Genomic DNA, 24251 nt, shown 5'->3' with positions numbered 1-24251 from the left:
GGGAAGCTGAAATACATTTGTGAAAAGTGATGTTACAATGTAGCTCAGAGCAAGAAGAAAACAAGAAAGTAAAGTTGTATATCTGAGTCAATGAATTGCCTAAATAGCTAGTGAAATGCTTCCAGGACCATGTTCTAAGGAAGTTCCAAGGTCACAGTCTAATTTCACACCATCAAAGAGGCACAGCTGCTATTTTGGATAAAGAATAACCATTCTTGTTTAGACTGATCCTCTACAGCAAGATCCTAGCCATTCAAGTTCAGTGGCGATGGCAATACAAACATCTTCCTTGGGTCTCACTCTAGAAGAAGTTGGCTCCAGTTCTGCTGCCTACTATGGCCACAGCTAGAAACATTCACTGCACTTCATGTAACTGAAGCCTAAAGAATACTACATAGAGCTTTGCATTTGAGAATAAAGGTACTCTAATTTATAAACAGAACAGGGAAAAAATGGGTAACACAACAAGCACATGCTTTTCCCTCCCCACCTCAAGCCCCCAACCTCAAAAAATAAACAATTTCACACACTATTCATGCTAACCTCAATTTGATGTATAATATACCCCCTCCAAACACACACCTACTAGTCAAACCCAGATGGGCAACTCATTAACTCTGACAATCTCCATCTGGTGGGGCTCACAGCCTCACCTGAGGGGTGACTCCTCCCTTCCCAGGAGGCAAAGGGCACAGTAAGAGCTCCTGGACTGCTCTCACTCACCTTTGCACAGGGCCCCCAGGAGAAGTTGGGGTAGGCCCTCGCTTTCCTTCAAGCCTCATCCACAGCAATTCACTCCCATAGGATGCCTGTTTTTGGTGTAGCTGCACCAGGCAGGTTTGTCAGAAGTAGAGCTGGAAGGAGAGGGAGAGAAAAGTGAGCTTCAGTTCTCCCCACTGCATAGCACAGTGCCTGAGGGCTGCTGCCTACCACCTCCCCCGCTGGGCACTGGCGCAGAGGGATGGCAGCACACAGTTCACCCCTAGGCATCCCCCACACCCCTGGCCTTTTCCAGCTCCCAGTGCACAGCCAGGTCTTGTTACCTTCCACACCTTCTCACAGAGGCGCTACACATCTCACACATCACATGGATCCACATAGGAGCAGATGTCAAAAGCTAGTGCCAGCTGTGTGGGTTCCCTCTGCCATTGTCTTTGCTCTCCAGGCCGCTTCTACGCTGCCATGAGGGTTTGCTTCTCTCAGAAAGGTGGAAAGCAAAAAGCCAGGCCCCAGGGCTGCCTCTCTGCTCCAGTTACTCCTTTAATGGGCAATAGAGTCATATATTTTCTTTCCCCCATGGGAGGGGAGGACAGGCCCATCCCCTCCAGAGCCTGTCCCAGAGGGTCCCACCTGCCCCCACCCCCACCCTCTGCTGCCCTGGGCACAGCTGTGAGGACACGGGCTCTTCTCACCTCCCATCTCACATGGACGCACATCACCTCAAAAAACTGGTGTGGGGGACAGTCCTTCTTTCAGAAACTTTGCCTGGCATTTGCCATGCTCCCTGGCAGTTCCCTGGCAACATTAATGTACCTGAGTGGCTCCCATGGAAACCCTGGGGTTACTCACACGCCTAAAATCCAGCATGTGCTTAAATGTTGTGAAACCACATCTTGATATGATTTAGTTTTTAACCATAAGGTTTAGGGGAATCGTCTGTATTATCAGTGTTAATCACATAAAGTTCTGTTTTGAAAATACGACTCACCAGTGGATAGAGTTTTCCCAAATTGCTTAAAAGATTAATAAAATAATCAACTTAGCAGAAGGGAAAAAAAACCACAAACTATTCCTGTAAGGAAATCACTTTATTGCCTATACATGTGAATGAGCTGGTTTAATACTCAGGTTCACTGCCTCCTCTGCATTTAATCTCTTCCCTTTTATGTCCTACTCTGATTTTTTTTAAAAGACTTTCAGGCTTTTTTAAAATTAATTATACAAATCATTAGTATTAAAAAGGTAATATAATGGTTTCAAGAACAAGCTTCACAGACTATCTGCATATTTAATCATCTCTGCTAATAAATTTTTAATCACTCATTGAGTTCAGGTTCTTGTCTTGAAGCTTAACTTGATAACAAACCTAGCAACTGGTAGAACTAATTGGTACAGAGTAAGTGAATAATTTATAAGAGGAAAAAGCACTGGGTGTTCTGGAGGTGTGCAGAGACCACAAGTCACAGATATTTCTGGGAGGAAGCAGGAAAACAGCAGCTGATTACAGGAATTTTGTGATACACTGCTGACATCCAGAGGCCAACAGTCAATACTGTTCACATATGTGAACGAGGCTGTAAAGCGCACTGTAAAGCCAGATTCATTAAGTTTTAAATATTCATGCATTTCATTAAAGTTAACATTAATTGCACTACCATACACATTGATTATGCATAGACCATAAGTGTTTAACCTCTGAAAGCTTGCAAGTATATTCAAGTAATGGGGTATGTCCCATCTTCGATGATTTCAGTGAAAGCTTCAGCTACAAAGTTGAAATTAAAAATGGAATGCATTACAGTGCTAAAGAATAGTAGTTTGAAATATCAGAACAGTAAGAAAAATAATTCTTTTACTAGCCAAACAGAAACGCTCATGTAAGCTGTAAATTGCTTTGTATTTATCTAAACTAAAGCAATGTGTAGCAAAAATTATGTATAAATTTCTTATTGACAAATGCTAGACTGATTTGTAAGCTACATCTATTAATTAGGTTTAAACAGTTAAAACTAATTGGTGGCTAAATGGCTTCTATTTAGATGAAGATAAGTGGCTTTTAAACAATGTAACAACAACAACAAAAAAGGCTGTTCTCTTGAAAGAAGATGATTTGTGTCTTAAAATGAGACACCTCAAACCCACTTACAGTACAGAATAATTCTACCCCCAGGGAAGCACAAAACGCTACAATTCTTAAACCAGGATGTAACAGACAACATTTGACAGAAATTCAATTATCCTTGAAAGATCCCACTTGTCGTTAGCTACATACGTAATCCTCTTTTATTTAATGGGTTAAAGCTCTCTTTCAAAACATTTCATCTGATGAACTGAAGACTTGCTACATTTCAAAAATTTCATTAAGTGACTTAATAAGATTGTTAAGTAAAAACACTCAGAAGTTAAAAAATGTCATTTAATGCTGCCTGTGCAACCTTAATTCTGGCCGTGTATGTATATGCATTATGAAACACCAGTGAATTAACTTTTAATCTCCTTTGAGCCAAGAAGATTTTAAGATTGGAAACTAAGGCACAAAGGGCATGCCAACAAATACAATGCTGAGCTTTAGAGCAATCTCTGAACTAGCTCACATCTTGCAGAGCATACCCCTGCAGGGCTAATTACCCCAGATAGAAAGCTGGGCTTGTAGTTATACTGCTTCTGGTACCTCTGCATGGCAAGCTTAGTTCCCTCTTCCTGGCACTGCACTGCACTACCCAGATATGCTCACAGAAGTATAAAATTTCAAATCTGAAGAAAGTATGAAGTGTTTTTCAAATATCATGCTTCAAACCTGGGTGACACTGATTCTCCATCAAGGAGTTTAAGACTGTAGATTCTGACCTCCCCAAAGTAAAGGTAAAAACATATCACTTCCTTATGTATTAAAAAAGTGCCTCTGCACACAGTACTAATTTCAATTGTAATTTTTTTAAAAATCGGTCCTTAAATGCTCTATGAGTAGATATAAAATTGTCCACATTTTGTAGAGAAGTAAACCGTTGGAGACAGATAGACTGGCTTGCCCAAAATAGTACTGATTTCTTCCTGAGCTGTTAAGAACTCCTAATTAGCCAATTTTCTTTGTGAAGGTGGGCACCAAAGTGTAGTATTCCTAATTAGAAGTCACCGTTAACACACTGAAATTCTGTTTAAACAGCATTACCTGTAAGCCTACACCCTCAAAGAACTTTATGGTCAGAGATATCCTGGGTGGTATAAAAAACCTTGCCATTTTTCTGACAAGAAACTATTGGTTGCTAACAAGGATCTTGCAAGTCATATACCAAACGGCTGTACCATTTAGCATGTTTTAAAGTAGTCTGAGTTTTGTTTTGTTTGTTTGGAAGGGTTGTTTGTTTGTTTGTTTTTACACATTAAGACTACCTCCTTCATGCTTCTTCCTTCAGTAATATTTAAACAAGGAAGTAGCATGTTAAGTCATTTAAACACCAAACTAGATTTTATTAGTTTTACTGTTTTGGTTTTTATGGCATAGTCATGAACAACCATACGGTTCAGGAAATGTATGCCCATTTGTAAAAAAAATACTTTGTATTCTCAGAAAGATTTCAGTTTAGATCTTAAGAGAGCTATCAAAATGCAGGAGGCAACATTTTATAGAGTAAGAAGGCTTTGAAGACTTGCCAATTAAAAAGTTTCAAGTGTCCAAAACCATCCTCATTAAATAATACTTTGTTTTACTTGGTTTTTTTTTTTTCCCTTTTCAATTTCACCTGTGAAAAAAACCTGAAAAAGCAGGCAAAGATTCTTAATGGTTGATGTCCCTCCATCACATGACAAAATCCCCATATTCTCTTTTCTTTTCTGATAGGAACAAAGGTGACAGGTACTCACCGAGCTTCTCTACCAAGTATGCTAGCAAATATATACATACAAGGAAAAATTATGGTAAAGCTTTTGCATGTCCAAGTAGAAACGGACTACAGTAGACAATTCATCTAATTTGTCAGAAAATGATCAAAAAATCAGGGATGCAGAGGGGAATGTTTCTCCTTATTCTATTCCAATCTCTGAAATAATACTAGGCCTGAGAAATAATCACATTATTAAACTAAATCTGAAGAGGTTTTAATAAAAACTATATTTTTGTAATTACAATTTGAAATTATATTCGATGTTTTAAGAGTTAAATATATTAGACTGTGAAGAGTTTTACAAGGAATTCCTAATGTAATGAGCTCAGGCACCACATATGTTGCATCTTTGGTACACGTTATGAAGAGTTGCTTTTTTAATGAGCTTTAAAAACTGTATTTGCATACCAGAGGAAAAGGTCAGTGATGTGTGGATCACGTCAGTAAATTAAGTATCACAGTATTATGTTATTATTATTGCCTTCCACAGACACACAATAACAAAACCATAGGCTATAGTTACCATAATATTCTAATGCTTCCATCTACATGACCTCGTTGGCTTATGCACACTGCCACTGGGTCCATCTTACTCCATTTCTTGCCCAGGCCTTCTTCACCTTCCCTCCCCACCAACTCCTACAGCAGAACAGCTGGTATGTCTGACAGGCAGAGAATCTAAACAAGCACAGGAAGAAAGGGCCAGATTCAGAGTGGCGGCCCATCGCCAAGCACTACCTTGCACTCCAGCCTTTACCCCAAGTGAAGATGCCCAGAACCAGGTCCTGAACCCTCATAACAAGATCAAACCTACTGGAGAGCAAAGCATCAGGACAGGGATGTCTCTTTCAATACAAGCCCAGTTCCACTTGGTTCTTTTTTCAAGGATGCAGCAGTATGATCTCTGTTTTAAAACACAGATACTGAAAGTATCTGTCCAAAATTTGACTCAGTCTACCATAACAGTTCTTTTTAGCTGGAATGTTAGATGTTTGGTCATCTCTAAAGACTGGTTGACTGGTAGCTATATTGAAATTTTTATTCTGTGATGAATAATAAAATAAGCTAGGAACGGATTGCAAATACACTCTCACCAGGTTTTCAGCAAAGCGTAAAGTTCACTGGATTTACCTTTATTTGTAAGTATTGTAAATATTGTAAATTTTTAAATATTATAAGATTATTTTTTAAGGGCAATTGAAGTTGATTCCCTCCCCAACTCTGCAACAATCCACAGTACTTAACAGGTCTCCCTCTCTCTGTAGGTATACACTAAACCACATTATGCACATGATACTTTATGCATGTTTATAAATATCACAGCCAAGTAAGTGACACTCCAGCTCTGTATAAAGATGTAGATTTAGTCATTAGAGAAAAAAAATCCTTTAAAATATTACAACAGTAATAGCACAACTCAATACAACTGATCAGTTATAAGTAGTTTTAATGATTTTCACTTTTTGTATATGATAATCCTCAAAGTAGCATTCAAAAATATAGTGCAAAATATTTATTCATTTTATTTACAAATAAAATGTGCATTTCAGCTTATCCTCACCACAGTAAATGTTATTCTTCTATGTGATGAATAGAAATTATGAGAAACATTTGAAGACAAAAAGTTAATTTTAAACCTAAGAACAAAGATCTTCCCTTCAGTCATATTTTTGTAGAAGTTACACAATTAGCTTTTTTAATTGTTTTCAGTTAAAAAAAAAAAAAGTCCAAGACAACACTAAAGAATTACATAGGAAAGAATGCTTTTTTTAAATCCATAAAGTTAATTTTGCTGTGACAATCACAAAGCAAAGTTCTTATCTATAGAGTATAAATTTTTTTGCAGTTTAAACATAGAATCTTTACAATGCAATGCTTTTTCCCTTCTTACTATACAAATTGCCTTTAGGAGAAAAAGTATTCTAGTATCTTCCTTTCCCTCTGATGAAACAACAGATGCTTTGGTTAAAGAGCAATTCGTGCACAATAGTGTTTTAACTTGCAAGGTAGTACTCCTTTATTAAGTTGGTAGAATTCCACTAGCTGGATGAGATCAGTAAATCTGGTATGACCATCATCAAGGGTATAGAATAGCTTCCCATCATCTTCCAACTGTAAAAATGGAAAAACAAGATAGAATAAAATCCTCTTTTGCTATGGTATTTCTTCCCAATTGAAATACTTGTTTGAGAAATCTTCTTGTAGACCAAGATATTGATAATCTTATGACTAATGAGAGAATGAAAAATACAGTCATCATTCACAATGAGATCAAAAATAAACAACAGAAAAATAATTCATTCTTTAACTTCCCCTTTAAGTTAGGTGCATGCCTAAAATGAAACAGTTAAATAAGTACAGAAATATTCTTTCTGCGCTAACAATACTACTTTATGCCTTTGCTTTGGCATGATAGCTGGAGTTAATATGAACACTGAGTTTTTATAGAGTGACAAGAAACAACCAAGTTTCAACTTGCTCATGGATTTCAACCTTCACTCCTTTCACATTCTGTGTGACTGCTACATTTTGTACCACTTCTTTTGTAAGGTGCAGTGAGGCTACACACTAGTGCACTGGTGTACTGGATGATATTTGCTACACAAAGAAACTGCCCATCGCAAAAGTAACATGCGCGATGTAATACGCTCTTTGTTGTAGGAGAAAGAACTGCTGCACCTCCAAATGCATGTATCAGCACAGATACAGGAGAGAAAGAAGAAACTGCAAAACATACCTTGAAAGATTACTTTTGACTTTTAGATGCTTAAAAATTTACAATCAGTATTTTCCTATTCTAGGTTACTGAACATTAGCTCTTGAACAATTTGCATTGCACTGCAGACTACATGCTTTCTTGATTTAGTTCCTCTACTGCTGATATTTCTAATATCAATAAGCTTCAGTGCAATAGTGACTAATTAGTATTAATGTAAATAGAGGGCAAAAAACCCTATTTAAACCATTTTAAGAAAGAAAAGCGAAAAAAGATACTTTACAAAATTGAGAGAGTAGTGAACAGAAGATCCTGAAATAGGGCTAGCATGGAGTAGCAGATGATGTGCTAGGGAAAGATGTAACTACCTTACTTGAGTACAGGGGAAAGGAGAAGATATAATTAGCTCTCTTACCTGTAATTAAGATTTCTCATCTGAAGCAGCTGTTGAACTGCTTATGACTCCTGGTTATTCTACCCCTTTCTACCATGTGTGGAAGTAGTCTGTAATATCTTTATTCTCAGGCTTTGGTCAATCCAAGTCAAACACTGCTAGTTAAGGAATTACCAATGTATGCATGTGTAAATTCCTGTGCTCCAGCCAAGAACCTGGAAATGGATTATCATTCATCGGACTTTCCTTATGCATGCAATATTCCTACCAACATGCTGAAGACGAGGAAGAGCTGACAGTTCAGACGCCTGTTGACTGGGATTTCCTTTTCAGTTTATTTTTCCCCTTCCAAGTTAATCCCAAACCTTGAAGTTCATACCAGATTGCTAATTCTAAAGCAATCAATATTTTGCAAAGTCAAAACTCATATCAAAGTTATGTTGCCCAGGAACCTAGCGTCTTCTGCAAGCTAAGGTGGCTGTTATGAGAGAACATTTACTGGAAAAGGAAAGTCCCAGAAATGTGTATCAATTCTTCTTCTCTCACATGGACTACAGAACAGCTAATTTCAGGATAGACTACGCTGAAGTTAACTTGTATCAGCTCAGAGTAGTAAGGCTAAAAAATACATTTAAGATACCAGGTTCTCCAATTTTCACAGTATGGGATCCCAAATGTATCCTAAAGGTTTTCTTTTCAACTTTTTACAATCAGTTCCCTGCCACCCACCTGCAATATCTGTTGCACATGTTACCAATGCTGACATGATGCATCTGTTAATGTGGGGGAAGCTTGAATTGGCAGGCTGTGTGCCCTATCTGAAAGATGTTTTTAAATACACTATAACCTGAAGCAAACTAAAACGTAAGAGATAAATAATTCATTTAGAGACCAAATGATTTTTAACTTCTAAAAAGACCTTCTAAATGCTATTTATTTATTTGTATTTAGTAGGGAAGTTTATCTTCTCTTCCCAATGACTGGTAAAGGCAAGGGTTTAGAAGAACAGTAGGATTTGAAGTTCAAAAAGGTAACCTTGATCTCCAACTAATAAACCACCAACTTACTCCAGTAACACAAAATGCCTTGTTTCTTAGAAAATTATAGCTTCATTTAGAAGATCAGCAACAACGAAGCAAAACCTTTTCCCCCTCAAAAAATACTTTTCTGAACTCCTTAAAGAGTATTGTTCTAGCAAAAAACAAAGCATGTGGTAAACCAGGGTATTGAGAATGGCATGAGGGTACTGAATGAGACTGGAAATTAAATGACAGAAAGGAATCAAAATATGCGTATGTTTGGGGAAATAACAGTTTCCATGTTCACATTTTCTCTCTTGGATGAAGTTGTTCTCATTACAGATTTATTTTTTCTGGTAACTAGCATAGGACAAATTGCTTTACTTTAAAGACAATAAAAAAAAACATCCTTCAAGCAATACAGGTTTTGCACTGAGGTGGTACAGGTATTCTAGACTACCAGCATGGAAAAACTGACACAAGTCTGTAGACAATCTATGTCAAAACAAAGAATTCCTGGTTCCTCCAAAGACCCTACAACAGGAGAGCAAGGTTTTAGCATGAGTGTATATGATTAATTCCTTAAATGTTCTGCTTACATCTGCAGAACATTAGAATTGACTGGATAATTTTTTTAAAGGGAAGAGGATAACCATCCAGCTCAGAAGAAACTGGAGATAAATAACTGCAGCTTCCTGCTACCTCTGCTCTTAGAGAAGAAAGGGTCTGTTTCCTGATAGGGAAAGAAAAAGTGGTCTCTTAAATTTGAGAGTTAAATTACATCCCAACAAAGTAGAATCAGACAGTATTTGTACAGGGTTCAGAAGGCTTTCTAAACCACACAACAGTTACCCCAAAGTATTGACCACAGTCAATAGAATCATAGAGATCTTACACCTGGGATTCTGATGCTCGTATGGGATCCAGGGCATAGCTATCACTTTTGGATGAAGGACTCCTCCCTTGTTTGTACCTAAACACAACGAAAATCCTGGACAATGCTTTTAGCTAAGACTGATTCACTCCTTTCCTCCTCCTCCCCAGTATTGCTTCAGTTTTATTCTACAGAAACTTTTTTAGGGGAAGATAATCAACTACAAGCCCTAGGTAAGGCATTGAGAAATTTGGTGAACAATCATAGGGGATCACCTATCAAAATAATAGAGATAAGATCAGAAACAAACAAAAAAAATGCCACTACACTCATTTCTACTGAGAAATAGCAGAATCTCCTAGAAACTTCAGTAGGAAGAAACATGGAGGCTAGAGAACTATGTGGTCTGGAAGAAAGGTTCTTGTGAAGAGAGAAGAAAAAGCTATAGGTCAGCTCAGTTATGTCAAGTATCTGTGGCTAAAACACACAATACTAAAGTGTTTCTCATCTCAACAGAAACAAACTGTAAATAAAACAGCATAAACCACCTCTGGAGACAGTGAAAGCGATGGAGAAAGCTGGCCATTCTGGCAGGACAATTGGATGATATCTTCAATGAAAATAGATGCAAATATGATTTCAATTTAGGACATTTCAGCTTACCTATAAGTAGCTGGACTAAATGAGGATATCATTATTTTGCTAAAATTGTCCCCCTGAATAAGATTGGACATGAATATACCGCAATAACATGAATCAAGAAAAGTCAGCAAAAAATGTTTGACTCCAAATATTGAGACAAACTATACTGAACAGATGAGTCAGTGAGATATAGACACACATTGTAGTCCACCTAAACAGATGACTAAAAAGAAATTGTGCACATATTGAAAAATGAAGATGCAATATGACCTTTATTAATACATGATTTTCACACCATCAGGGTTGCTTCTACTCCAGCTCAAAAAGATTTGTCTATTATTTCAAGATACTTTTTAGGATTTAGGATACTAGTCTATAACAAAATCAAACAGCAACGCTCGAAGTGTTCAACTCAAGAATACTGATTATTTTTAGTGATACAGGTATTACGTTTACATCTCCCATATAACAGCAAAAGAAAAAAAATCCATCAATATTGTATCACAATTATTCAGTTGTTTTGTTCTACAACTGCATATATAAACTGAAAAATTTACTTACTGGTACAATTTGAAAATGCTTTATTTTTAATCCATGACTCAATGACAATACAAATGTTTTGGGGTTACTTTGGCTATCACGTACCAGGAATACCCTAAAAGAGATTGAAAATTTTCACAGTAAGATCACTCTGGAAATCCTTTTGTAAATATCCAGTTAAAATTGTTGTAAATTCACTACAGTAAGTATTAGTGAAAAAACAGAGATAATATTAATTACGTAAGCTATGCTTTTAATCAGTATTTCTTTGCAAATGTGTCACTGGAAAAACTTTTTCTTAAGTTCTTCCTCACCTTGTCTATTACATGAAAAATATGCATTCTCAGAATGAGTAACACTGTAGGCGTTAGTTTTTACACTGCATAGAATTACAATGCATCTCTTCAGACAGAAAAGCACCCTCAAAGTTTGTGCTTTGAACAAAATTTTTCTTTGGACTTTGACTGTTACCTAAAATCATAAGCGTTATAGGGAAAATTCAAAAGGTTGTTCAACAGGAAGTTTACAGAAAAGGTAATGAAAGACATACCAGAATAATTTTCACATCTGGCCAATATTCATAAATGCACAGTCATTTCTGCACATTGGCAAAATTGCCACTGAGACAGAGCTACACTCTGCTCACTTTATGGCATCATTATTCAAATCACAACACTCAGTGGCCAACAGTGTCACTGCCACTAGTTTACCGATAACTTAGTTTATGCTAGGTTATGGACAGACATAATTTTGCCATAATCTTAGTAGGATAATCTGGTATAGGCAAAGGATGATTACCAATAAGAGATATCTTTCATTGAATCACTGAGTGTGGAATATTGGCAGAGAACAATTTGAAGGACAGGGTGAAGTACCTGGTTCACAGCTTTGTAGTGGAGAGAGTCTGAACTGCTTGTACTGTGCAGGTCTGGAGCAGATAGAGCTAACCAACACACCAAAGAAGGGAAATGGAGGGACTGCCATTGGCAAGCATGCTCCTCTTTCAGGACACAAAAGAAATGGGCAAGATGGACTTGCAGGTATCAACCAAGTGAGCACTAGTGGCCACCTACTTTTGCCCAACCACATACCAGGAATGAGAGTACAACTATTATATGAAAATAGAAGATTTCAGGAGAAGAAAAGCTTACAGTGGATTTTCACTTACTAACAGCATGGATCCAAACTACTAATTTCATCCTCAAAGTTTTTAAGAGTTCTATTTTTACAAAGTAAGAAAATACCTGGAATTAAGAAATCTGGAGTCCATAATCATTAACATTTCTATCAAAATTCCCATCCAGTCTAATTCGGAGCTCTGCTATTAATTCAGTTATTAATGAGGGATAATTGCCAACTCAGCATATGCCTTGTAAGAGCACATGGCAAGTATAAGGACAAGTAAGACTTCTCAATAGACTCAGGCTCTCCTAACAAGCTCTCTCTCACCACCTAGTGGCCTTTCACCCTCTCCAGGACATGAATGAAATTATTCAGAGCACAGTTAGATCCTATGCATAAACTTGAATCTTTTATATGTTTGACATTAAGGACTGGCATTTTATTTTATTCAGAAAAATGACACTAGGAATGTGCCACTTTGCAAATATCCAAAATGGAGTCTCTACACCAAATACTGGGATCCACATGACACAATACACAAAGTAATCACATTGGGTAGGAAAGAAAATACAGGTTGAATAGGATTTATGTTCACATTCATCAGTTCTTTTAAAGTCTTTTTTTTAATGTTTTCCTTGTTTTAACAGCAAAGATAAGCAATATTTGTTTTCCTTCACATAAAGAGATCTTTACTCTTTTCTAACATTATCGCAATAGACCTACTTTAGTTGTCAAAGAACCTTTAAAAACATTATTATGAAGAAAGGGTTGTAGCTCACAGAATCTTAGAAACGTTGGTTGAAAGGGAGCTTTTTAGACATGCTGGATGACTCCAAACAACTGCTCCTTCATAAACTTAAGGAATTCTCTGAATGACCAGTTGCATTTTGTCATGGGCCTCTTGGTAATGCTATTACTGCATACACCAATCAGATGCTGATCAGTTTGCAATCCTGTCAACCATTTATCACCGAAAAGTCTTTGAATATCCTTTAGGGGATAAAGTATGAAATCAACAATATTGCTACACAAACTTCTTTAAGAAAGTTGGGTTTATACTGTGCTGAGTTTGTATGGCAGGGTTTTTGGTAGTGGGGGAGGGGGCTACAGCAGTCACCCCATGTGAGAAGCTTCTTGGAGCTCCCCTGGCTCCAAGTCAGATCCGCCTCTGGCCAGGGCCAAACCAATTAGTGGTGGTGGCTTCGCCTCTGTGGTAACGTATTTATGAAGGGGAATCTGGGAGGAGGAGTGGGAGTTGTGAGGAGGAGTTGAGAAGGACACCTATGCAAACATAGAGGTCAGTGGAAGAAAGGAGGAGGAAGGGGGGAGAGGTGCGCCAGAGCAGAGAACCCTCCTGTATCCCATGGTGGGGCAGCAGGGTCACCCCACCCTGCCACCCATGGAGGTCCACAGTGGAACAGAGATCCATCTGCAACCGGTGGAGGACCCCATGCAAGAGCAGGCAGCTGTGCTTAAAGGAGGCTGGGACTCTGAGGGAAGAACCACCCCCCTGCTATTTGTAGGCACTGGGAGGACTGCAACACACAGGGGTGACCCACACCAGAGCAGCATGGGAACCGCTGTATCCTGTGGGAAGGACTCACACTGGAGAAAGTCTGTGGAGGACTGTCTCCCATGAGAGGGGAACTATGTGCAGCAGAGGAAGAATGCAAGGAGTGCTCCCCCTGAGGAGGAAGGAACAGCAGACTGACTGTAATGCCCATTCCCTGCCCCTCTGCTGCTGGGGGGAGGAGGTAGAGAGATTGGGAATAAAACTGAGCCCAGGAAGAAGGGAGGGGTGGGGGAAGGTGTTTTTAAGATGTGGTAATGCTTCTCACTGTCCCACTCTGTCTGTTAAGTGGTGTTGTTAGAGTGAATCACCCCTCACTGTCCTTATCTCAATTCTGGAGCCTTTTACATTGTTTTTCTTCTTCCCATTCCTGAGGGGGAAGGGGGGAAGGAATGGCTGTGTGGTGCTCAATTGCCCTCTGGGCTCAAACCATGACATACACCAGAACAGTAGATCCAAAAACTTTATTCCTTCGTAGTACACCTTAAGATTGTTGCTGTCCCTAATTCTGTTATTGGGTTATCCAAATACTGAAACTATTGTAGATCCTTTATATAATAGTCCCTTTATCTTCTATAAGCCATCATGAGCAGCATATTTGTTGCTACATATGGTATTACAGAGGTCCTGTGACCTCTGTCCTATACGCAGATCTCCCTGCTTGGGATCACCATAAAAGGCTCAACATGGATTATTTTCTCTGCTCCTGGCCCCAGAAACTAGAATCTTATTATTCCCATTAAAAGCTTCTGTATTTTGGGCTTTCAGCCCATCAAAACTCACAGCATTTTTCACATGCTTTAAGGTATTCATGACTTCATTGTAACTCCTGAATACAAGCACTCATACTACCATGTTCTAATCAATTCTAGACAGTCCAAGCAAGAGTATCATCCTCACCAAAACCACAATGCATGTCTATGAATACATACAAGAATATAACATAAACAACATTGTACTAAACTAATGTTAGCAAGATATTGACTTTCTCATCTCAAACACCATTGCTCTTTACTTGCCAAATCTACTGGGTTTCATTTAACAGTATGTGTGTGTACCCACTGAAATACAGTGGAAGATTCATCAGTCCTAGAATGACATACTGCTCAGAAATACATGTTGGATTCACCCACATGTCCTGTTCCTCTCATGTAACAAATGCAAAAATGAATACAGAGTACAGAAGCAGTTTCAGGATGATTATCCAGGCTTAAAAACCAGACCCCTGAAATTAATAAAAAAGAAGAAAAAATACAAAAGAGGAAGTCCAATTAGCCATCCTTGCTGAGTACGACTATTTTTGTTTCCCTTTCCTTCCCATTGCTTTTGTTCCTAGAGCCCTTTCTGCAGATGTAGAAAATATAAAACTGAAGTCATTTAACCAGTAATCTGATGTTACAGGTACCTAACTGGAAACAGAGTCAGAGAAACTTAGGGTTTTATGGAATTACGCATTGAATGAAGGAGGCCCAAGTTTACATTTAATACAGGAGTAAGGATAAAAATATGGAAATGAAAAACAGGAGGATTCAAACATAAAATGCCTACTTGCTTTGTTATTTTTTAAAATTAATATTTAAATGAGAGAAAAATAGAAATCTTACCCTAATGTTTATTGTTTACCATTAAGGGATAATATGATTTTTAGTCATATCATGAGGAAAAGCATTGAAAAAAACACTTTTTTCAATGGCTGTCCCTGCACAGTTCATCTTAGAGTAATGTTTTCAGGCTTTCTTTCATTCTTTCATCACTAATAAGAGATACAAAAGACACTGGTGCCAAAGTTGACAGTTCCCAGAGAGTATTGTGCAAATACAGAGCTCAAATGCCTGGCTCTGAGCGGACATAACTAATCTGTCAGTGACAGAATCGCAGTGTTAGATCACCACTTTATTGCTTCCAAAAGATATAAACCAGAAACCAACTGATCCCCAGATAGCCCTATATAAAAGAATTTTTATTTCTATTAGGTAAGTCTAAAATCTTCCTTCCTCAATCTCTCCCCTCAATAAGAAGTACACGAAAATAGCAGTTGTTGACTAGAAATGTGTCAGAAGAGTTATGTAAAGAATTAACTTACCCATCTACAAGTCCATGCTGCAAAATAAGTCTCTGAGCCTCTTCTCTAGAGATTTTATGATGAAACCATGACTGAGATCTGTGTATAGCTGTAGAAATAAAGACCTTTAAAAAACATTTTGCCTTTATTGAAAGAAACAGCTATTGCATTTCTCTGTCAATGAATTAACTCACACATACCCATGCTAGACATGGCAATAGGACTACCATGTGAGTTGAGTCGTAGACACCCTCTCCTCTGTATGAGAGAGAAATAAAAACATGATTTCAAATCTTTTTTGTTTAAAAAAAAATAATCAGAAAATACTATTCTGAAAAGCAAAGGTGTTTATACCCGCCATGCTAATCCTTCTTCAACTGCAACTGAAAGAGCTTCTGTTGGATTTTCTATAACTCTGCTTCTGTTTCCTGAGAAATCCATTGCTACTAAAGAGTTTTCTGAAATGCTTCTCTGCAACGAAGAAAAATAAATTTAGTTTGTTCATTTTTTAAAAGATCCATCATTTAAAAGTGAGCTTCTGAGAAAACATTGTTTTGTAAGTGGTGTTTCAAGTATCTGCAGTGTTTCCCATCAGAGCCAAACTCATTTTACCCTAGGGAGCATTTGTAATTCCAGTATGCTGCTGCAAACCTCAATTTTACAGTCTGGCAGGACAGATCATCTTTTTACATTACTGCACTGGATGATAAATACATCGTTTTACCATAAACTATTATTTATATTTTTAACTATAACTAGCCCTTTGCATGTCAAAACAAGTCAGGAAACTGCTATTAAGTGGTCCAAGTAACAGAAAAAAGATAAAATGCAAAATTCTTATACATAACCATCAGATTAACAAAGATTTGAAACATTTTGTTATAAATATGTCAAATTTATATATTATCTAGATAAACTTTCACTCAAAGTTTACTGGATTTAAGCATTGAAAACAGCCATTTCCATGGAGCTTAACTTCTATCTTAATACATCTCTTCTAATTCTTATCACAGGCTCAACAACTGTAGGATCTGTTATAAAACAATGCTTGTTTCTTTTTCTCCCAGTGAAGATCAAGTTTGTAACAATACAGTAAAAAGCACTGAAGCCTGGCAAAACAGTCTTAAAACTCACCAAAATATTTCTCAGAAACCAAGGTTTACAAAGTCAAGTTTAGTAGGGATTGTAACAGCTCAAATGTTGGCAGGCACTGGAATATCAAATAATTAAAAGAACATTCTAGCATTCTGTAAGTTAAAAGTAACATCTAGAACCCAAGAGGCCCAGATTTCTGTAGGGTTAGCAAAGCTTCCCATTCCAGAACCGAAGGAGATTTGTTTTGTTCCTGTTTGGTTACACACATGAATGTAACTAGAAATGGAAGATGGCAATTCTGTAGTTCACTGTAATTCTTGACATTGTAGTCTAAGGTCTGCCTGAGTAACTGTAACCTGTAAAGAACTTTGCAAAAGTAAAAAAACAAGGGCGGAATAAGAAAAAATGTTTGCCTCTAGGAGAGTGGAGGGAACTCCTTATAGCTGACATGGTTGTGAGTTATTGAGGAATGTGAAACATGGAAGTGGTTCCCCTGTGAATATGTTCATTAGCTTGTGAACTTAATTCTCAAGTTTACCCAATTTGCTGTTTAATCATGAATTATACACAAGTAGAAAAACAGTACCATGCTTAATACTGTTTATAGATTCTGCCTGCGTTAGAAGCTACATGAGTTAAACACATGCAACAGCGTGAGAGAGAATCAGTAATGGCTCCTAGATCCGTTATAAAAGCAGCAACTGGCTATTCTAACAGCTTCACATAACACAAAGTAAAGACACGGTCTGTGTATTAAGCACAGTTTTGGAGCTATACTTATTAGCGTTATCACTAAAAACTGTTTTTGTGAATATCTACAATAGCAAATGCATATTTTGGGCATTTTAACAGCAAGAACTGTAATAAAAGCTCAAAAAATCCACCATAAAATCAGTCACAAGTCCCAGCAACAAGTAATTTTTACCCAATTTAGCCAACAAAAAACACAAAAGTGATAAATCATCCATGAAAAAGTCTAAAATCAAATGACTTAAAGAACTGGGATAACATAAGATGTTAAAGAACAGGACAACCTGATCCAATCCCAACTATCTGACTGAGAAGATGGACACAACATCTAGTATAGGCTGTTGTCCCTCCAAAACCCAGTTCTGCCAAACTATGGTGTTCCCCTGAGGTCCAGTCAGTATTATACCAGCTGAAATTCATCTCAAGTACTTAATATTTTATATTTTTAAAAGAATAATAAAATGGAAGTATTACTGTATACCAGAAAGGATCTGTTATAGCTTTCTTATTCATCATTTACAGCATGTGTAACCTTAAACACTTTGCTTCTTTTTTAATGCATTTATAATTCTGCTGCTCTGTTTTCAAAATCCTCTTTCCATTCTTTTTGACTGTGACAATAAGCCAATTAACACCCAAAATACTGGAGATTTGACAAAGGGAAAAAGCCTGTTAACTGCTCTGAACTACCCAATTTGTATTAGGCAAGTAAATAAATAAATTAATTAGCTCTCTAGTCAACTCTGACAGCCCTAAAGATTTCGACAAGCATTCGCACATACAAAGATTTGCAGGATTGGGTCAGCAGTATAACTGACACAAGTTACTTAAAAATAGCATGACGGCAGAAACAAGGTATTTATTCATGGAGCTACCGTGGGACATACCATAGGTGTTACATTCAAAGGGCTGCAGACACTTCTACCTTGATATGGTTGCATGTAATTCTGATACAGCTGCATCCCATACTAAAACCAGAAAATAACATGGTTAGCATTTTAAATTATAAACCTAAGCCAAGTAAATCTGTTTCCAGATGTAAAAGATAACACATGCTTTTCTTTACCATTAAAAACCAGGGACAAATGCTGTTAGGATAAGGAAATGCACAATATCATCATTGTTGCTGTTGCCTTTATAAATGCACACTCTGCATTAAATACTACCCATTTAATACATCAACTGACCTATTCTTTTTTTTACAGACACATTTGAAAAACATAATAAAGTTTCCTTCTTGTGCATTCTTGTCGCTTTATTCAACACTACACAACAATCTCACTGAATTCACCATGGTTACCTAAAAGCATATGCTTAATGTTACATATTTGCAGGACTGAGGCTTCAAGACATCATTCCATCCCCTATAAAGATTCCAGTAATTTGGACTTTCTCTGTTTGTTGAGATGAAGAAAAATAAGCTTTTGGAGTACAAAATCAATACTGCTACTGCATGGGAACCTGGAATTACGTTACTTCTCTACCACACCAAGTCAAAATTTCATGCAGTAACCTTAAGCAAGAAGGTAACTTCACACAGAAAAATTACCTTAAGCAACCTAACTGCTGTCATCCAACAGGTCCTACTTTGTTCATCATCTGCACAGAGCTGTTTCAGGTCTCTGGTTCCTCCTGATTTGTTAGGCTAGAAGGCCACAGCACATTTTTTTAGCATTAATGCATATCTTGAAGATAATACCTGTTGAAATAAAAGCCACTAATTCTCCTATTTTATAATAGACAGCTGAATATTGTTTTCAAAAACCTTAAAGAAACTTAAGCTTACCTAAAAACTGTGGCTTGCTTTAATATATATATATCAGAATAATAAGCTTGTACCTTAAAGCAGAATCCATAGTTTGTTGGTGCTCCAGAAATCTTTTTGCCTGTCAAAGACATGTACATATCACTATTGCTGAATTCACAGAAAAACTGCAGATGCCTTGGCTCCTAAAAAGAAGAGCAATGTAATACAGTTAGACTATTTTTAGCCAGCCTCTCCAGATAAGAAACTCAGAAGAGTGTAGTAGTTATCCTGTTCCGAAACAGTCTTGCGTATTGCAGTTTTAACTGTGACATCGTGAAATCTAGAAAGAGACAATTCAACATTAATTTTATAATGCAAAGAAAAAACACCTCAGACTAGTCAAAAAGATCATTCTTCCAGAGAGGGAGAAAAACCAAAGTACAGGTAATATAATTTCTGGGAAAACATCCACTAAATTCAATCCACAGTAATATTCGAGTAGGATTCAAGTTCTGAGAGCAGTATGAATTTCAAGCATCAAAATAAAATATACTTTCATAATCTGGAAAACAACATACTGTAATAATTACTGTCAAGTATTATTTCTAACCAATATCTCCATCCGCTAAGGTAAATTAAGTCAGGGAAGCAAACAAAAGAAATTTGCTAAAGGATACAAAAACACCTCAATGAACAAGAAAAAACATTGGTTTAAGTGGTTTATGTAAAAGGTGTCTCAACTCCAATGTATCCATAATCAGGTTTAAAGTACTAAATGATAAACTGTCCAGTGACAAAATCTAAAAACTCTCAAAATTTTCCTATAAAATCCTTTTATACATAGGTTTTTGTTTATTTTAGATAATGAACCATTATGTCCACTTTTCAGAGCATCTACTTATACTTCAGGATTATAACTACTATTTGAAAATTCATTTTTAAAGGGTACTCTGGTAACTGATTGGAAAAATATTAACCAGAGTGAAGCAAAGTTATCAGGAAAAAAGAAACTACTGTTTCTAAGACAATACTTTCCCAATTTTATATCTCAATATCGCTCTAATTTTTAGTTATAATAGATTTTATTTTCTTTTTTATCACTATAAATTGAAATTCAAATTTTGGTTATTATTACAACAAATGATAAATACATATACATTTGCTCTAACTTCGTAGTTCTCTCTCTTTTTTTTTTTTTTCCTTCCCTTACCTTAGATGTACCTTTAGTGGAAAAATAAAGGCCAGATCTTCTCAACAGAAAGTACAATTTTTTCCACGATTTTTTTCCCTGCTCCTTTGCATGCAAATAACCATGAATCTCAGGATACGTGCTGGAGCTTAAGAACATCTGAAAGAAAATATCAGACATGCACTTTTCTTTTCATCTGAAACCAGCTTTCTGTTTCATTAACATACTCAGACAGGACTAAGGGGAATAAACCCCTAAATCCACTATCATACCACACTAATTCAGTTATGATTGCATCTAATCCCATTAAAAGTACCTTTGATTTAAGGCATGTAGAATGTTACACAACTCCAAGGTATGCTAAGCAAGTTACATATTTATATGGAACATATGGTTTCAAATGAGAGCATTAGTTATGCAATATGTTGACTTCAGCAACAAAACCAGTGTAAGAAATTCTGATCCCGTGCCTCAGACCCTATTTATATAAAACCACCAACAGAAGAAAAAAAAAAATGCCATCCCTCTCTCCTCTCTGTTACAAGCCAGATAAGAGAACTGATCCAAGTTAGAATTAATTCAACAAACAAGTCACAAAATCGGAATCACAAAACCATGCAGGTCAGGCAGATATTAGCATTTTCAAAAGGAGGGAACAAAGGTCTCAGGACCTGAAGTGATGCTTAAGGAGCTTTAGCTTTAGGAGCATTAGCTGAACCAAAACCAGGAGAGGTTGGACCAGTCACCAAGACAGCTCCTGCCTCTACTCAAGATATTCAATTGTCAGAGTGCAACACAGCTGTTATCTTGCTAAAACAAAGTACACAGTTTTACTCAGTCTGCAAAAGTACCCACTAAAAGCTGGCAACCACGTTAACTTTATTCTAATTCCATGTAATGCATCCATTTTTATTACTCTTCTTCCAATAAAACTACTCAGAACTATGACTCACAGCTAAACATACTAACCTTCAATTTCCAAATACGCAAAAGAATCTCTGTTACTACTAAGCTCTTCAATGAACCTTGCCCCAGGCTGGCCTGCAGTATCATAAATATCATATCATCTAGTTTTATACAGAGGTAGGGAACAAAGGATTTTCTGGTTGATATCTGCAGCTTTCATTGCTGCATTTTCCTTCTGTCCACTACCACTTTCAGAAAATCTGATTTGAGGACACAAAGCAACAAATTACCAGGCAAGAGACAGACTGGCTAGTACTGGACTGCAGCAAAATGATGAAGTGATTGTGATTTTGGAAGTACACCAAGTTCTCTGGCCACTAAATAATGCAGCCCAAACAAGATACACAAGGTTTCTTTGACTTTTATTGTTTTCCTCCCTTGCAGTCAGATGCATGACTGTACTACCTGTAGACCAACCTGAGCTAATTAAATTCAACTGGTGTGAATGCAGTAACATGGGCAGGCTTCATTTGACAAGGGAGTGCCCTAGCCCACAACTAGGAATGCATTATGAATTGCTTCACTGCTATTCACCTGAATAGTTAAATTACAATAAGGCTAGGTACATCTATTTACATGTGCTGCTGGCACACAGCTGTGTGCAAATGCAGTTTAAGCTATTTCAGCCACACTGAAGCAGATGGGTAGGTCCTAGTAGGTGTTCCAGCCTGTTAATCTTCCCATTTGCCACATATTAACAGGTTCACTGATGGTGAATATAAAGGCTGAATTGAAAAAGTATTTTAACTCTATAAACAAAGTCAAATGGAAGCTTTAGGAAAACCTAAAAGAGTCAATGTATGTAAAAATAAAAGAGCATCTTTTTAGGCTTTAGCATCTCTGCTGAAGATGAAAGGAGTGGTTGGCTCCCAGCCTGCACAAGTGTTTTCCCCAGGATTTCTGCCATAAGAGCTTCAAACTAGAAGCGCTGTCATGAAAAATGCTTTTCTTACTCAGCAGACCAAAGTGGAGGAGCAATACAAAGCTCAGCTTCGACAGTCACTGCTGTACCCATGCTATCAATTAAAATAAAGTAGCAATAATGCTAGGAAAAAGGCAATCCTAGATCCATCTTTTTCTTTCTAAGACAGCTGAGGACTCCGTGAGAAAATATAACATGAATAAACTGTAGTCAAAACCTTTAACTGTCAGAAGGAATGAACAGTAAAAATACTTCATAGTGAGAACTGAATGTCTGTAATAAAACCCTAAAACTAAAGATAGTAGAAAAGATAACTTCCTTGGGTTTTTTTATTGGGGGTTGGTTTTGGTTGGGGTTTATGTTGAGGTTTTGGTTTTGTTTGTTGGTTGGCTTTTTTTTTTTTTTCCAATGGAAGTACATGCAAGTTTATTATACGGGAAATTATCCCTGTTTATGCAGATAAGAGGTAATCAAAATAAAAGAAAAATAAGAAAAATAAGAAAAGTCCTTAATATAGGAAGAAAAAGAGGGCAGAGTTAAACGATGGTATGCTGCAGACAGGGATTACTGGTCACACAATATGCAGAAATAAGCTTGCACCCTCTCTCCCATGCAGTGAAATATATAACATGGTATGTAGGGTGGTGTCAAATGTCACCATGTCTTTCAGATACTAATATATTACAGTACCAAGGACTTGATTACAATTTGATTAGCTGTAAAACCAACCAATTTAAAACCAATCTGAACAAAAAAAGAAAGCAAATAAATGTCTTTTGGGGGGTGGGGAAATAAAATCAATCAACAAGTGAAAAACAACAGAACGGGAAAAACATTGCACTATCTAACATGAATATAATAATAACAACAGCAGAAATACTAGACATCACTGAATGAAGTAAAGACTGAGAGCTGCACTCCTAACTGTACAACTTATTTGTCTGCATCTTCAACATTTTCAATGAAAGGATGGTTGCAGTAGAAGAGGCAACAACGTTTGCTAAGGTGGATGCTTCTCGAGCACTTATACACTATTTTGGAAAGCTAAAGAAGCCATCATTTCCCTAAGACTCTGTGAAACAAGTTTGAATTTGATGACTGATTTCTTCAAAGATGTGATGACAGCTGGCCATGATCCAGTCCAATGCTACTGGGAATGAGAAGGATTTTCCTTTGAACCTTATGATAAATTTGGGGGGCACCAAGTAATTCCAGTGAAGAACTGATGCTGATTCTCAGTATTGTCTCCTATAGACTTCAGTCAATCTGAGGAGTTTAGACTGGGAGAAAGGCGAGCAAAACCTAGAGTCTAAGACGGGGAAAAGCAACGGGCAAACCAGAACATGTCTAGGATATTGACAAGAGACTGAAACTCAGTGCACGACTATTTCAACCTGAAGACTGGAACAGAGTCAGATGAGAAACTGCTCAGGGAAAGAGGGACTTGCTGTGGCAGAGGGATTAAAGAAATGAAAGCCTGAATCTCAAATTGTGAAGGCAGAGAGTGGGAAAAACTAAGAACATGGGGCAAGAGACATCAATTGGGAAAGGGCAAAAGGAAAAGATACTATCAGTCATTCTACCTTTCACAAAATTATGAGTGTTTGTGTTGGTAATCCTGTTCTGTCTTTAACTTAATTTTTGCATATATAACATTTTTTTATGTTTATTTAGGAAAGACATATGCTCCCTTCTTTAATATATTCTACATCAGGTGCAAGCTTTTTTCATTGCTCTGGAAGATGGCTTGGACATGTGCTATCTACAATAGCTTTTTTTAATGTATTCACATTATATGTAAAAAGCTATTAGAAAGAAGCAGCCAAATTGGTCAATAGAACACTTGAACTCTGAACTTCAAGTCTACCTACAGAACCTGAATATCAATTGCATCTATTAAACAATGAGGAAGGAGTGGGGGGATAGGTCTATTCTTAAAGCAAAACCAGAAAAAAGTGTAATTACCCAAGTAATTTCAACCTTCCATTTTGAAGATGTTACTGTTAAATTTAAAACACTGATTGACATACTGCATAGTGAAA

At 37.1% G+C, this 24251-nt stretch overlaps 1 protein-coding gene across 1 annotated transcript in view; it reads right to left on the bottom strand.

Annotated features, from left to right (window-relative positions):
* Window positions 1-6031: 6031 nt before the first annotated feature.
* The window catches only part of GRB14 (growth factor receptor bound protein 14), a 67112-nt gene continuing 48892 nt past the window's right edge, over window positions 6032-24251 (bottom strand). The window contains exons 6-14 of the mRNA XM_074873972.1: window positions 20343-20480; window positions 19225-19335; window positions 18935-19030; window positions 18273-18353; window positions 15895-16011; window positions 15741-15798; window positions 15562-15649; window positions 10808-10901; window positions 6032-6713 (exon numbers count right to left, since the gene is read on the bottom strand). Coding sequence (XP_074730073.1) covers window positions 6567-6713; window positions 10808-10901; window positions 15562-15649; window positions 15741-15798; window positions 15895-16011; window positions 18273-18353; window positions 18935-19030; window positions 19225-19335; window positions 20343-20480 — 930 coding nt within the window. The 3' untranslated portion in view covers window positions 6032-6566. The remainder of the gene's footprint in view (window positions 6714-10807; window positions 10902-15561; window positions 15650-15740; window positions 15799-15894; window positions 16012-18272; window positions 18354-18934; window positions 19031-19224; window positions 19336-20342; window positions 20481-24251) is intronic.

This window comes from Strix uralensis, chromosome 6 (assembly GCF_047716275.1).
Source record: "Strix uralensis isolate ZFMK-TIS-50842 chromosome 6, bStrUra1, whole genome shotgun sequence".
NCBI classification, from domain to species: Eukaryota; Metazoa; Chordata; class Aves; order Strigiformes; family Strigidae; genus Strix; species Strix uralensis.
This window is presented reverse-complemented; position numbering and strand designations above follow the sequence as displayed.